The sequence below is a fragment of the Ammodytes marinus genome (genome assembly GCF_949987685.1).
Source record: "Ammodytes marinus genome assembly, chromosome: 11".
Classification (NCBI taxonomy): domain Eukaryota; kingdom Metazoa; phylum Chordata; class Actinopteri; order Uranoscopiformes; family Ammodytidae; genus Ammodytes; species Ammodytes marinus.
This window is the reverse complement of record NC_137215.1, coordinates 16,893,838-16,907,205: the sequence shown is the minus strand read 5'-3', so window position 1 is coordinate 16,907,205 and position 13,368 is coordinate 16,893,838. Positions and strand designations below refer to the sequence as shown.

Here is a 13,368-nt window from a genome sequence, read left to right as displayed (position 1 = left end):
TGCTTCTGTGGAATTGTAGTTCTTATTTTCATCTTCCTCATTTTCTCTGAGTTGATGTCAGTGTGCATATTGTGTGCAAACTCCCACAGTCTACAGACATATAAGCTGTCACATGTTACTGTGCAGGAAGTGGCCCTTGTTTTGATGTGAAAAGGGTCAAATGAAATCATATTTAATGTTTTTAAACTTTATTTCAATCAGACTTGTTATATCAAATAATATTTGGAACAAGAAGCCATAAAAGGTTTGGATTAAAAGTGGAAAGAAGATGATTTTGTATTAGAAATACAGAGCTGACAATTACTGTCTGCTTTTTCCCATATAAATTCGGTTCACAGGTAACTTAAGCTTGAGTTGTGTAACAAAGACAACGTTTACATGCACATCATATTCCTATTAACCTTCAGTGCATCTTAGGCCCTTTTTGGTACATTTTGGTTTTTCATTTCACAACTGCTGAGGCTGTGTTCATGCAAATGGCTTCATATTTGGTCAAGGCTAATGTTTTCTGACCAATTTATGAATTTTATCCTCAATTCATTAATTTACACTATAATGCACTGTATATTAATTTTCCTCACACTCAGCCTCCTTGGCCAAATAAGCGCCTCATTGACTCCCATTCAAACGACATTTTTTGACCCTTCTGCCAATAGCTGATAGAAACCAGATTTTTTTTGTTTTGTTTTATTTCCTTGCACTAATGTCTTGAAAATTTAGATTTTTTGTGTTTTTTTTTTTATTGCATCGGTTTTCTCTCATATACCATTGGTTTTAATTACAGGCTGAGATTTAATATTGCTCTCCTCTGCTACTAGCCACTGCAGGCCACATGAATAAATTGTTTCAGCTAAAATGCTCTCTCTGTATTCTTAGTGATGGCATAGTATAGTATAGATGTGTTTTTCGACAAATAAGTGTGTGTGCGTGTCTGTGTGTGTATCCAAACACGGACACTCAAATTCACATAGAGAAAAACAGTTCAGTGTAAATCCATAAAAACTGCATGTGTTGATCCCATGGTCAATTGAGGTTAAATACATGAATTTGGTAATATTAAACATTCATCCTGTTCTTATACCTTGAAATTTTACATTTTTACTATTTTACAGCTGATGCGTGAATTTCATCCTTATAGGCCTGAAGAGCAAAGATACCCCTAGTGGAAACGAGGGAACTGTGATTCATTTTGTATTGTTATCAGTTGTAAAGGCTATAGGCAGGACTTAATTCATAAAACATCTGAAAAAATCATAAAAATATAAAATTTCAAGTTATAAGAGCAGGATGAATGTGTAATATTACCATATTCACAAACTTATCCTCAATTAACCATGGGATCGAAACATGCTGTTTTCATGGATTTACATTGAGCTGTATTTCTATGTGAATTTCACTATCTGTTATTTGATACACACACAGGCACACATATTCACAAATACATATTTGTTGAAATACACATATACACTACTCTATGCTATTATGAAGAACCCAGACAGGGCATGTTATCTCAAATAATTTATTCATGTGGCCTGCAGTGGCCTAAGTAGCAAGGGAATGCAAATTTACATTTTAGCCTGTAGTTGAAACACTGGCATATGTGTGAAATTAGCAACAACTAGGAAAAAACACAAAAAATGGAAAATGTCAAGACATTAGTACAAGGAACCAAAAGAATAATAAAAAAATCAGTTTCTCTTATCTTTTGGCAGCAGGGTCAAAAAGTGTGGTTTTAATAGAATTCTGTGTGCCGTACAATGGCCCTTAATGGAGGGCACATTTTAAATCTTAAATAGCAAAAAGAATAGAAATGCATTCAATTCAATATTATTGCACATTTTTTACATCTATCACACTCTTATAATCCCCCTCAAAAAAATCCAATTCAGACTAATTATTTAGCTTTTAATTGATATTTTGTGTTTTTCCATTAAAAAAACGAGTGACTTTTTCTAAAACAACTGGAATTTAAAGGGTTAAAATCCTTAAAATAAAGATGAATATGGTTTGTATGGTGAGGACTCGAGTTGAAAAAGAAAGGTATAAAAAAAATTGGTGGAAAAATACATTCATGTGATTTTTATCTACATATCAATCCAAAGTGACATCTTAAGCGCCGAAGGAGGCTGAGTGTGAGTATTTTTTTAAATCTTAGATATAAAAAAATATAAAAATGCATTCAAATCAATTTCATTGCACATCTTTTACATCTATCACACTCCTATAATCCCCCTCAAAAAAATCCAATTCAGACTAATTATTTAGCTTTTAATTGATATTTTGTGTTTTTCCATTAAAAAAAACAAGTGACTTTTTCTAAAACAACTGGAATTTAAAGGGTTAAAATCCTTAAAATAAAGATGAATATGGTTTGTATGGTGAGGACTCGAGTTGAAAAAGAAAGGTATAAAAAAAAATTGGTGGAAAAATACATTCATGTGATTTTTATCTACATATCAATCCAAAGTGACATCTTAAGCGCCGAAGGAGGCTGAGTGTGAGTATTTTTTTAAATCTTAGATATAAAAAAATATAAAAATGCATTCAAATCAATTTCATTGCACATCTTTTACATCTATCACACTCCTATAATCCCCCTCAAAAAAATCCAATTCAGACTAATTATTTAGCTTTTAATTGATATTTTGTGTTTTTCCATTAAAAAAACAAGTGACTTTTTCTAAAACAACTGGAATTTAAAGGGTTAAAATCCTTAAAATAAAGATGAATATGGTTTGTATGGTGAGGACTCGAGTTGAAAAAGAAAGGTATAAAAAAAAATTGGTGGAAAAATACATTCATGTTATTTTTATCTACATATCAATCCAAAGTGACATCTTAAGCGCCGAAGGAGGCTGAGTGTGAGTATTTTTTTAAATCTTAGATATAAAAAAATATAAAAATGCATTCAAATCAATTTCATTGCACATCTTTTACATCTATCACACTCCTATAATCCCCCTCAAAAAAATCCAATTCAGACTAATTATTTAGCTTTTAATTGATATTTTGTGTTTTTCCATTAAAAAAAACGAGTGACTTTTTCTAAAACAACTGGAATTTAAAGGGTTAAAATCCTTAAAATAAAGATGAATATGGTTTGTATGGTGAGGACTCGAGTTGAAAAAGAAAGTTATAAAAAAAAATTGGTGGAAAAATACATTCATGTTATTTTTATCTACATATCAATCCAAAGTGACATCTTAAGCGCCGAAGGAGGCAGAGTGTGATTTTTTTTAAGGATGCACTGAAGGTTAAGGTCTATATTCTGGTTGAGACAATATTCCAAATAAGGTGTTAACATGCACAGCAGTTATGGGAATATACCCGTTAACATTTCAATCAGCATATTCTGAATATTCTGTCTAGAAAATTATGTGGTGCATGTAAACATAGTCACAGGTACTTTCCACCCCTGATACAATATCATCACCACCTCCCATGGTGCAACTGTAGAGGTTTTGCTGTCTTCAGGGCACAAATGTCGGTGCTTTCCCTGTGTTGGCTCATTCCTGTGTTATACGTAGGGGAGAGTGGCCTAAATTGTGCATTTTGGAAGTTGTGCCACCCCTTGTTTCTAGAAAACCGTGGAAGAAATTGGAAATGTGGCCACATATTTAAGAAGAGCCATCCATTTGACTCATCCTGTAAAGAAGGGAGACACAAGGAATAAGATATAAGCACATTTAAGCTCAAAAAACTGTGTTTTGTCTTTCAAAGTAAAATTTCCATGATCAAGGTTTTTTGATTATTGTGTCTGAACAATTATAGACAAGTTTGAAAACATTTGACACATGTTTTAGTGCTTTGGTATGCTACATTTTGAGTCTATACAGTTAGCACGATGTCAGCCCTACATTGCTGCATCATGCTTATTATCCAAATTTCTGGGATTGGGGTGATTTGTGCCAAAGGGCCTGGGTGAGTTATAAGTAAGTAAGTAAGTAAAATTTATTTATAAAAGCACATTTATGACAGTTTGCACTGTCCAAAGTGCTGTACATAGTGCATTCAGTAGGTAAACAATGAAGGTAAAATAACAATAACCAAAATAAAAGACATAAAGCCCATACATCCACATAAACACAGATAGTATTGCAGAGGTAAGATAGTTAATGGGGAGGAAACACCAGGGTGTACATATGGGTTTTGAGCCTTGATTTAAAGGCAGAAATGGAGGGGGAATCACATTTGTCAGGTGGCAGTTGGTTCCACAAGCACGGAGCAACTAGTGCAAAGTACATTTCTGAGAGTTGTGCCAGTGGCATGGCTGTATACGCTGGTCACCAAAATAAAGCGATTGTCTACAGTTGCTCAGAAGAGAGTGACATCTCAATTCCACTTAACGACACCACTGATGAGAGTTCAGATGGCCAGAAAGATGATGATGGTGACTTTGTCATTGTGAGCTTTGCAGGTAAAACCATTAGATCTGCTAGGCCTTGTTTAAGAAAATTGTCCTTCAATCTTTGTCAACTATTTACTTTATTTACTTTAAATACACCTTAAATAAGTGATTGTCTAATGGATTTGTCTTGCATTACAGTTTATGAGATATATAGCAATGGAACAATTTACCCCATGGTATTCTCTCCAACCGCACAATTTACACCACACCGGGGGCAAGTTGTGCATCAAGACAACTTTTTTTCCGAAAGCTATATCTCTTCAACAGTTTATTCCAGATCCAAAGTTTTTATTGCCAGGGATGCACAACACCCTGAAATATATGTACATATTTGAGTTGGAGACTTTACTGTCAAGGCCTTACTTTAAAGTCACTTTGAGTGAAAAGTTGCACAACTTAGGCCACTCTCCCCTATAGTCTTTTGGGTAATCAAGTGTGTGGTGCTTGAGATAGACAGACGTGTGTCAGTGAAGGCCACTGGAGTCAATGAATTAATAAATGATTCTGTGGTTTTTTGTTTCTTCAGGCTTCCTGACTTGGCATCACCTCCGCTTCAACGAAGTTGTCACATCTGGCTATTGTTGCCATCAATGAGGAGGAAATGTGAGTAAGACAGGCGTCAGAGATTCAAATCTAGAAATCCCCATGCCAATGCCGAGGGCTATTGTTTCAGCGGAAGCTGTGTTACACTGTTAGTATAAGCTGTGCGAAGAATTGGGTAACAGCTGCTCTGTTATCCAAATCAGATTGAGGAGTACAGGGGTTGGTGTAACTCACTAATTTAGAAAAAGTATAAATCTCCCAAGCTTCAGGAATATGCCAATATTTTTTTAGGTGAAATTTACTATTCATGCATTTGCCAGTATGTGGTGACTGGAGGATGATTCATGTCGTTTCAAACGTCAGAGTATGCAGTGCATGTATTAGATGGAAGATGTAGGATCACTTTATCTTATCTTATCTTACACTATCCATTTAAATAAAAATCCAGTTATCTTATTTCTTATTTATTTAATTATGTATGAATGTATTGATCTGTGGTCGTAGTGATCGAGTTGAATGTTTACTAATAATGAGAATTATGTGTATACAGTCCCTTTATTGACAAGCTCACAAGGCGTTGCACATGAACGCATTAAACGTCCAAAACAACAACCAGGTAAAAGCATGAGAAAGTATCTGTAACACAAGCACCAATAAAGTCCCATGGCAGAAAAACATGGTGATTTGCAGATGTGGCTTAATCCCTGTCATTTTTGTAAATGTGATGTCTAAACATGTGACTACCGGTAGCCGCACTTCGTCCATAAACATGACAGAGGGAATGTGTCACTGTCAACCTATGATTCCTAAAGCATGCTGGAATCCCACATCATGTATTAAGCCCCTCTAAATAACAAGGAAATTAAATGCAAAGGCACTGAAAACATTTCCCTTTATTGAAACGATGCAGCAGTGCAGTATTTAATGAAAACATTTAGTGAAGCACTGGATTTAGCAAATAAACTATAATATGTAAGAACACCGTTTAAAATGTTTGAATTTCACAGCTTCTTGAGCAGAAATCTTAAAAGATCATCAGGGATCAAATAATTAAACACGAGTTTGAAATGTAGCAATCAATGATATGATAGTAAAATTTCATATTAATTTCATATTTAAAATGTTGTGAACTAAGTTTTGAGATTTAATCTCATTTCTAAATCTCACACATGTCATTCTTTCTTTGAATGGGATGTGCACCCACAGCTGCATCTAACACATGACCAATTTTGGACATATGATTCTTTTAACTGTATTTCTGTGGTTTAAGGGGAAGGAGGGGCTGGTTAAGTGTGAATGTGTCACAGGACATGACAATAGGACATGACAAATTCAGTGTTTGAGTGTTCGGGGATATGTTTACATTGCACCGCCCAAAGCCCTCCCACTCGTAGCCTGAGTGTTTTTAAATGGGAAGGAAAGGCGGGGAGGATTCAGTGCAGGATCACTGCAGCACCAGAACAACTTACAGCGAGAGTCCTGCCACACACAGGTTCATATCAGAGGGGGAGATCATAGGCTACATCTCAGCAAGAGAAAACACAAGGAGCTTCATTTGGATTGCAAGTTTGGACAGCAAGGTAAACATATCTTTATCAAAGCTTCCCTACTCTAGTCAAGTCCGTTTTATTTCAATCGTCAAATATCAAAAATGTACAAATGTCCCACAAGGGAGCATTGCAATCTGTGCAGCATATGACAACCCTCAGTCCTTAGAACCGTGATTCGGCAGAAGAAGAACTCCCCCAAAACTCCCCTTTAACAGGGAAAAGATTGGAAGAAATATCAGGGAACACACAGAGACATGCAATAGTTGTAAGTTATTAGAAATGATAGAAAAGAGTGTTACTGCACACACATACAATACGCAAAGCTGGGAGGGAGAAAGGACACAAAACCCACAGTTACACATACAATGCCAAAAAAAAACAATCCATCCATTTTGTTTTGTCATTATCAAGTTAATACTGTTTCCTTGAGGTGTGTATGCAATGTTGGAACTCTAAAACTAAAACGTGATGCAATGGAGTGCCAAGTTATCAACCAACCTAATCGCACTCACTCTACAAGTAGAGATTATGTTTATTGTGCAGAGCGCCTAAAGAGGTCTAAAACCTTTACAGCACAGTTTCTCCCTCTGCAACAAATGTACACGAATGTTACAAAGAAACCCTGTGTCCATTCAATAGTCCCACTTGTTTTTTTTGTCCTGTCATATACATAAAGCCCATATAAGGCAGGGCTGTACAGTGCGACAGTTTTGATCGCATTTGCTACTGAAATTGATCACGTGCGATGATGAATACGAACCCATTAGCACTCGTGCGACAGGTTGATAATGAGCAGATGCTGTCTCTTTGAAACACAGAGGAGAGATGCACAACACTGCTTAGAGGACTCTACATTAACACTGCAGGTAAATGAGTCTTAGGCAAGTAAGTTATTGAATCCACCCTCCACTTTGGCTGGTGAAAGATATGTCCTCGGGATCTGTGCGGGTGCAGCGATTCTAGGTATAAAAACTTCACCAACGGCAATTACCGGGAGGAGACGGCACATTACCGCAGTTAAGTTAGCTCGTGTACAAACAGAACATTTCCTGTGCGCCTTCACATTAAAAGCCTGTTATTAGCCAAACGTTAGTTGACTTTTATTTTGAAGCCGGTAAGAACAGGAAGTTAGCGCTTTTTTCTAGCTTGAAAGGCAACTCATTCAGCTGCAGAGAGCAGTCAACAGTAGCCTAGTCTATTTACAAAGTTTTAAATAAGCCACTGAAAAGCTACTCCCAACACATTCACAACAACCTATTTAATTTATCCTAAATTGTACCAATATGTATACTTATTTATTTAATAGGCTATGTTTAATGTTTTAAAGTTTGGTTTTAATTAACAGAAGGACATTATAATAATAATTCTGAATCAGCAAAAAATTGCAATTGGCAGGTTAGATTCTTTTTTCTAAATCGCAATCAGTGCACCCCTATTAATTTTTCTACAATTATTACTGCACCCACTAGGATATCATATTAATTGTGAATCTCAAATGAGACCAGGATGACATGCTCAAAGGTAATTAGAGCAAAATGCAAGGGTTAAGGTTATGCAAGTTTTCAATCATAGCCTACTTTGTGTGCTACCAAATTTATTTTTGTGCTACTGAATTTTTTTGCTTGCTAGCACCAGTGCTACCACCTGAAAAAATAAGCGTACAGCCCTGTAAGGGCAGGGGAACTTCATATGGAGTTGTCCATTTTTTTGTTCCATTTCTCTAATTTCGCTTCTTGTTTCAGACCGTCTTTGGGACAAAAATATTCACAAGGAGGGGAAGCGAAAACCAGACTTGAATATGAACTTGCTTGTTACCCTCACAATACTTGCAGCACTCAGTGTTGATGCGGTAAGCAACAATTAGAGGAAGTAACTGTAGGTTGTTTAGTAGTCATCATGCTCATGAGTCATGGGATGTAATATAAATCTCTCCCGACCCTTCAGGCTTTTTCACGAAGAGGGTCGAAAAAGAATTGGTCTCCAGAACCCCGGCACATCACTCCCAAGGGTAAGCCGACCTTCAAGGCATCACATATTCTATAACATTTGTTTCATTTTGAGACTGCCATTAACCGTCTTAACCTGTCCTTGTAACGTGATGCACAGAGATGTGTAGGTCCGGGGATGGCAGCACTTACAGGGGATCCGTCTCAGAGTCGACATACGGCAACAGATGTCTCAACTGGATCCGATACACAAACCATTTGCAACCTTCGAAAGGACTTGGTGTACATAACTACTGCAGGTAATATTTAGGTCACCAATCGGGCAGCTAGACACAGTACATTTGGTAAAGGTGTCATGAGTTTATTATTGTTCCACTTGATTGCTAGGAATCCTGACAAGAGCTTGATGCCATGGTGCCATGTCCGCAGAGGGAGGAGGGCTGTGAGAGAGTTCTGCGATATTCCCAGATGTAAGACCCGCAAATTGTGAATTCAGAAATCAATGGCATATTATGTATTATTTGGTTTAAGTTTTTTCCCAAACTGATCTCTGTTTTATTTTGCTGCTTCCTTACAGGCACCCCACCAACAGTAAGACCTCCACCACCTCCACCTGCTGTTGCTGTGGATACAGGTAGTTTTGCTGTTCTTATTTAAATTTGTTATCTTGCGATTCCTTTTCTTATAATATCACTGACCCGCCTTGTGTCCCTTACAGAGCTCACATGTGGCGAGAGGTCTGAGCGGAGGGTGCAAAAGATTGTGGGTGGTTCTTTCACACCTGTGGAGTCGCACCCATGGGTGTCTGCTCTCTTCCATAAGCGCAGCGGCTTCCTCTGCGGTGGCTCTCTCATCGCGCCCTGCTGGGTTCTCACGGCCGCACACTGCTTCGTCGATGGGTGAGACATAACATGGCATGCTATCATTTCCTCCACTGCAATGACCATAATATAAAAGCATCATGACTCATATGGGTGTGAGTGTGTGTGTGTGTGTGTGTGTGCGCGCGCGCGCGTGTGTGTGTGTGTGTGTGTGTGTGTGTGTGTGTGTTTGTTTGTATATACAGTATGTGTGTGTGTGTGTGTGTGTGTGTGTGTGTGTGTGTGTGTGTGTGTGTTAGTATGCGTATTAACCATTTGTGTTGGTTTTTTTCTTCAGTGATAAGACTAACATCAGGCACCTGTCCGTGTATCTGGGGAAGAATGCCATCAATGAAACAGATGCTGACAGGGAGCAGCGCTTCACTGTGGAAAAACTGATCATCCACCAAAAATACAACATCTCCAATTTCAACAATGACATAGGTATTACAGTAAGGCGCACAGTTTGACCAGGCACATGTATAATACGAGAGAGTAAGATAAAGAGCTGCAAGGCCACTCTCGTCTGCATGGACTCACGTAGCCTGTGTCTGTCTTTGCATTCCAGCACTGTTGAAGATCAAAAGCAGAAGTGGAGGTTGTGCTGTGAGGTCCGACTCTGCACGGACGGTGTGCCTTCCTCCGCCACACACTCAGCTTCCTCCAGGAATTCATTGCAACATCGCAGGATTCGGGATGGAGAAATACAGTATGTCCTGCAGAGAAAAAACATGCATCTCTCCCATTTCAGTGATTCAAAAGGACTCACAATGTTTTTTTTTCTGCAGATGCGTGGCATTTCTCCCAGTACCTGAAAGAGGCCCAGGTCAAACTGATCTCCCGCACTGATTGTCAAAGTAAATCTTACTACGGAGATTTGATCACTAACAACATGTTCTGTGCTGGGAGCCCTGACTGGAGCGCTGACGCCTGCAAGGTGAGCTAAAGTGTGCACATGGGACCTAAACCTAAAGATCAAAAAAGGATTCTTGGATGTAAACAGTGAATATTCTTGGCTTAATGTCTGAATAAAGAACAGAACTTAATAGAAATGATAAGCTCAAACACAGATACACCGCGTGGTTTACGCTTCAGCATTGTTGAAATCATCCCTTAAATGATAAATAAACACTTGGAAGATATCAGTCAAACATTTGTTTTAATGAAAAGATTTTAGATACTAGTGACTCAATACAGTATTCACGTTTTTTCCGTTCCCTCCTTAATTTACGTATTGCCAGTCAGTATCCATATGAGCGTTTACTGTAAAACTATATAATTGGAACCTTTCTTCATTCTGCGAGCACTGACTGACTGCCGCCTCCTCTCCTCACAGGGTGACTCTGGTGGTCCGTTGGTGTGTGACGTGTCAGGCCGAATGTTTCTGTTCGGGGTGGTGAGCTGGGGCGATGGCTGCGCCCAGAAGAACAAACCAGGGGTTTACACGCAGGTGACCAACTACAACAAGTGGATCGCAGCAACAACAGGGCTCTCCAAATACACAATTGGATCCATGTACCCCCAAAAATGAAGCCGTTAGCAGTTGTAGCAGTTGTATAGGCTGTGTGTGTGTGTGTGTGTGTGTGTGTGTGTGTGTGTGTGTGTGTGTGTGTGTGTGTGTGTGTGTGTTTGTGTTTGTGTCTAAGCAAAAATGTTGCTGGTTTTGTTTCAACAGCTGGCTGACCGGTGTTCATATCAATGTGCAAATGACTTGAAGTGTGAAGTTTTACTGTAAGACTTAATTTATGTGTTGTATGTAAATTGCATTGTACAGTATATATATTTAAACAAGCTATAAAAAATGTTATTTATTTTTTTAAAGGCTGGCCCTGCTGTAAAGCAATCTTTGGAATAACAATAAAAAAAATATGTGTATCATTAATTTCCAGACTCAAAATGTTTTTGTTTCACATACAAATATATAATCATCATAATAATAATTATAAAAATAATAACACTTGTTGTTTTTTAATTGCTGTATAGAAGGGCAGCATCAGCAGCAGAAAGCATCAGGACACACACAAATATACAGCTGATAAAATTAGCTGCATAAATACTGCGATTTACATTAATTTTAAATTATTTAAATTAAGAAATCCAAAACAATAGAGTGTTTTACTGTCCAGTACAGTTTGTGTAGTTGTCACAGTCGCTGTCCTTTAGTGAAAGTGTCCTACAGTCAAACACTTGAGGGCGCTGCAGTGTAGAAATTCCATGCAAGCGGCTCAGTGGCCCCAAACACATAAAGACCACATAAAGTATTTTATAAACAACTGAAAACAGTTGTACTTGAAACCACACAGACAGTGAATCAGTGTGATGTGTAGCAGTTAGGTGAGGCCACCTGCCAACAGTCACAATAAAATTCCTACATAGAAAACTGTGATATTAAAACTATTTCCAAACCCTAACACCCCTACTATTGTTTTGATCCCTCAGAAGTATTTACCCAAAAATTATGGCTTTGTTCTTTCATTTATTGAATGACGCTATGAGAATGAGTAGTTCCACTAAATGTCTATAGAAATGGATGGCAGCAGATGTATCTCCATGTGTTCAACATGAAATAGAGACACAGAGTTTAGTTTAGACAGCAGAGGCCTCTAACCTTAAATGACCTGTAAGCAATCTGCTCTTTCCTCTTGCCTGAATTGACTTCCAGCCTATATTGTTGCATTAGAAGGGCACAGTATGGGACATAAACCATTCTCACCATTGTTCAAAGCCGGCATAGTGAGGGTTACTTGTCTACAAACAAGTCATTTTCACCTCTCGTCTCATGTGATGAGAAGGTAAAAGTGGACCATTGCAGACAGGGCTCCTGCAAACTGCTGTGCATCTCTTTCATTGTCGAAATATTTTCTCCTCAGAGCTCAGCTCATGATAATATGAGATATTTTTTTCTTAATATTGTTGTGAAGGATTGGTCTGGTTTTTCATTACACAATCGAACAAACAAGAATGGCATATAACCAAAAGTTTAAAAAAAGAAGAACATTGGGACAAAGACCTGCAGTATTGCATCCTCAGAGGACCATCAACGTCCGAACGGAATTTACATGAGTTGTAAGAGGAGTCTATCTGGACCAAAGTGGGAGACCATCATTGCTGTCCCATAAAGCCTCAAAATCCACAAGGCAGTTTATTGTTTAATTTGACTGTAGAGTCACAAAGAAAGCATTTAAAAAAAATACACTCTTGGTGTACAAACACCAGCTGTGTGTTCACCTGCAGAAGAACTTAGGTTATTTTCGAAGAATCAGCAGAAATGAAATACTTTACTATTCCGTTTCATCTTTGGGACTCGAGAAACCTTTGTTCATATCCATAAGCAGCATCGTACAAATTAAAACATTTCTGCTAAACATGGTCCTGCTTTCACATCTGTACGAGCGTCACGTGATTCCCAAGAAAATCTCGGCAGGAGCAGCGCCTACATGATCAGCTGTCCTCTGACTCACACCTCTGTGCCTAGGCTAATACCCTGTACTACCTTCACCCACTCCCCTTCCCAAAGAAAGGAAAGTGTCACCGGAGCGCTAACCAAAAGCAATCCATCAAAGCAAACCGATTTACATCAGCAACACAGATTAATTGTGGTGTAATCATCTGTGTTTACTTCACAGACCAACTGGTATTCACGTCATTATTGAAAGCATACTTCGAAACCTCTCCAAGCAACATGCTGCCATGCTTTCTATCAAAGTCTGTTTGGACATGTCCACATATACAAACAGTCCACAGCTATGCTACTGCAGCCAATCACCGGCAACTAGTTTACTTTTCTTCTCCTCTACTCTGCCACAGTCCATATATGGATTTGAGATGCTGCGAGTGTGATTCTTACCCTCTGTAAGGACAATTCCTTCTGAAAGGGAGGGGAGAGGAGAGGAGAGGAGAGGAGAGGAGAGGAGAGGAACAGGGTCTATTCTAACCAGGTGGACCAGCCAGAGTGTCCAGTCGCTCAGGTTTAAATTGCAGCCCCACTTGTCTACATGTACCAGCCGCATTAAGGACACACACACACACACACACACACACACACACACACACACACACAC

At 38.4% G+C, this 13,368-nt stretch overlaps 1 protein-coding gene across 1 annotated transcript; it reads left to right on the top strand.

The window, feature by feature from the left end:
- The first annotated feature begins 6,404 nt into the window (after positions 1-6,404).
- Positions 6,405-11,178, top strand: LOC307257430 (urokinase-type plasminogen activator-like). Its single transcript, XM_080036660.1, has 11 exons — positions 6,405-6,531; positions 8,244-8,350; positions 8,446-8,509; positions 8,608-8,746; positions 8,835-8,917; positions 9,025-9,081; positions 9,166-9,346; positions 9,606-9,751; positions 9,876-10,016; positions 10,096-10,244; positions 10,644-11,178. Exons 2-11 carry the CDS (start codon positions 8,300-8,302, stop codon positions 10,836-10,838), a joined length of 1,206 nt encoding a protein of 401 aa, XP_079892786.1. The 5' UTR covers positions 6,405-6,531; positions 8,244-8,299; the 3' UTR covers positions 10,839-11,178.
- The last annotated feature ends 2,190 nt before the right edge of the window (positions 11,179-13,368 follow it).

What these genes read in the sequence shown, in the direction of transcription:
- LOC307257430 (XM_080036660.1), top strand. Translation starts at nt 8,300, where the DNA reads ATGAACTTGCTTGTTACCCTCACAATACTTGCAGCACTCAGTGTTGAT. An exon ending in GGTGTACATAACTACTGCAG is followed by an intron (nt 8,747 to 8,834) that starts GTAATATTTAGG and finishes CTTGATTGCTAG; the next exon opens with GAATCCTGACAAGAGCTTGA. An exon ending in GGAGCGCTGACGCCTGCAAG is followed by an intron (nt 10,245 to 10,643) that starts GTGAGCTAAAGT and finishes CTCTCCTCACAG; the next exon opens with GGTGACTCTGGTGGTCCGTT.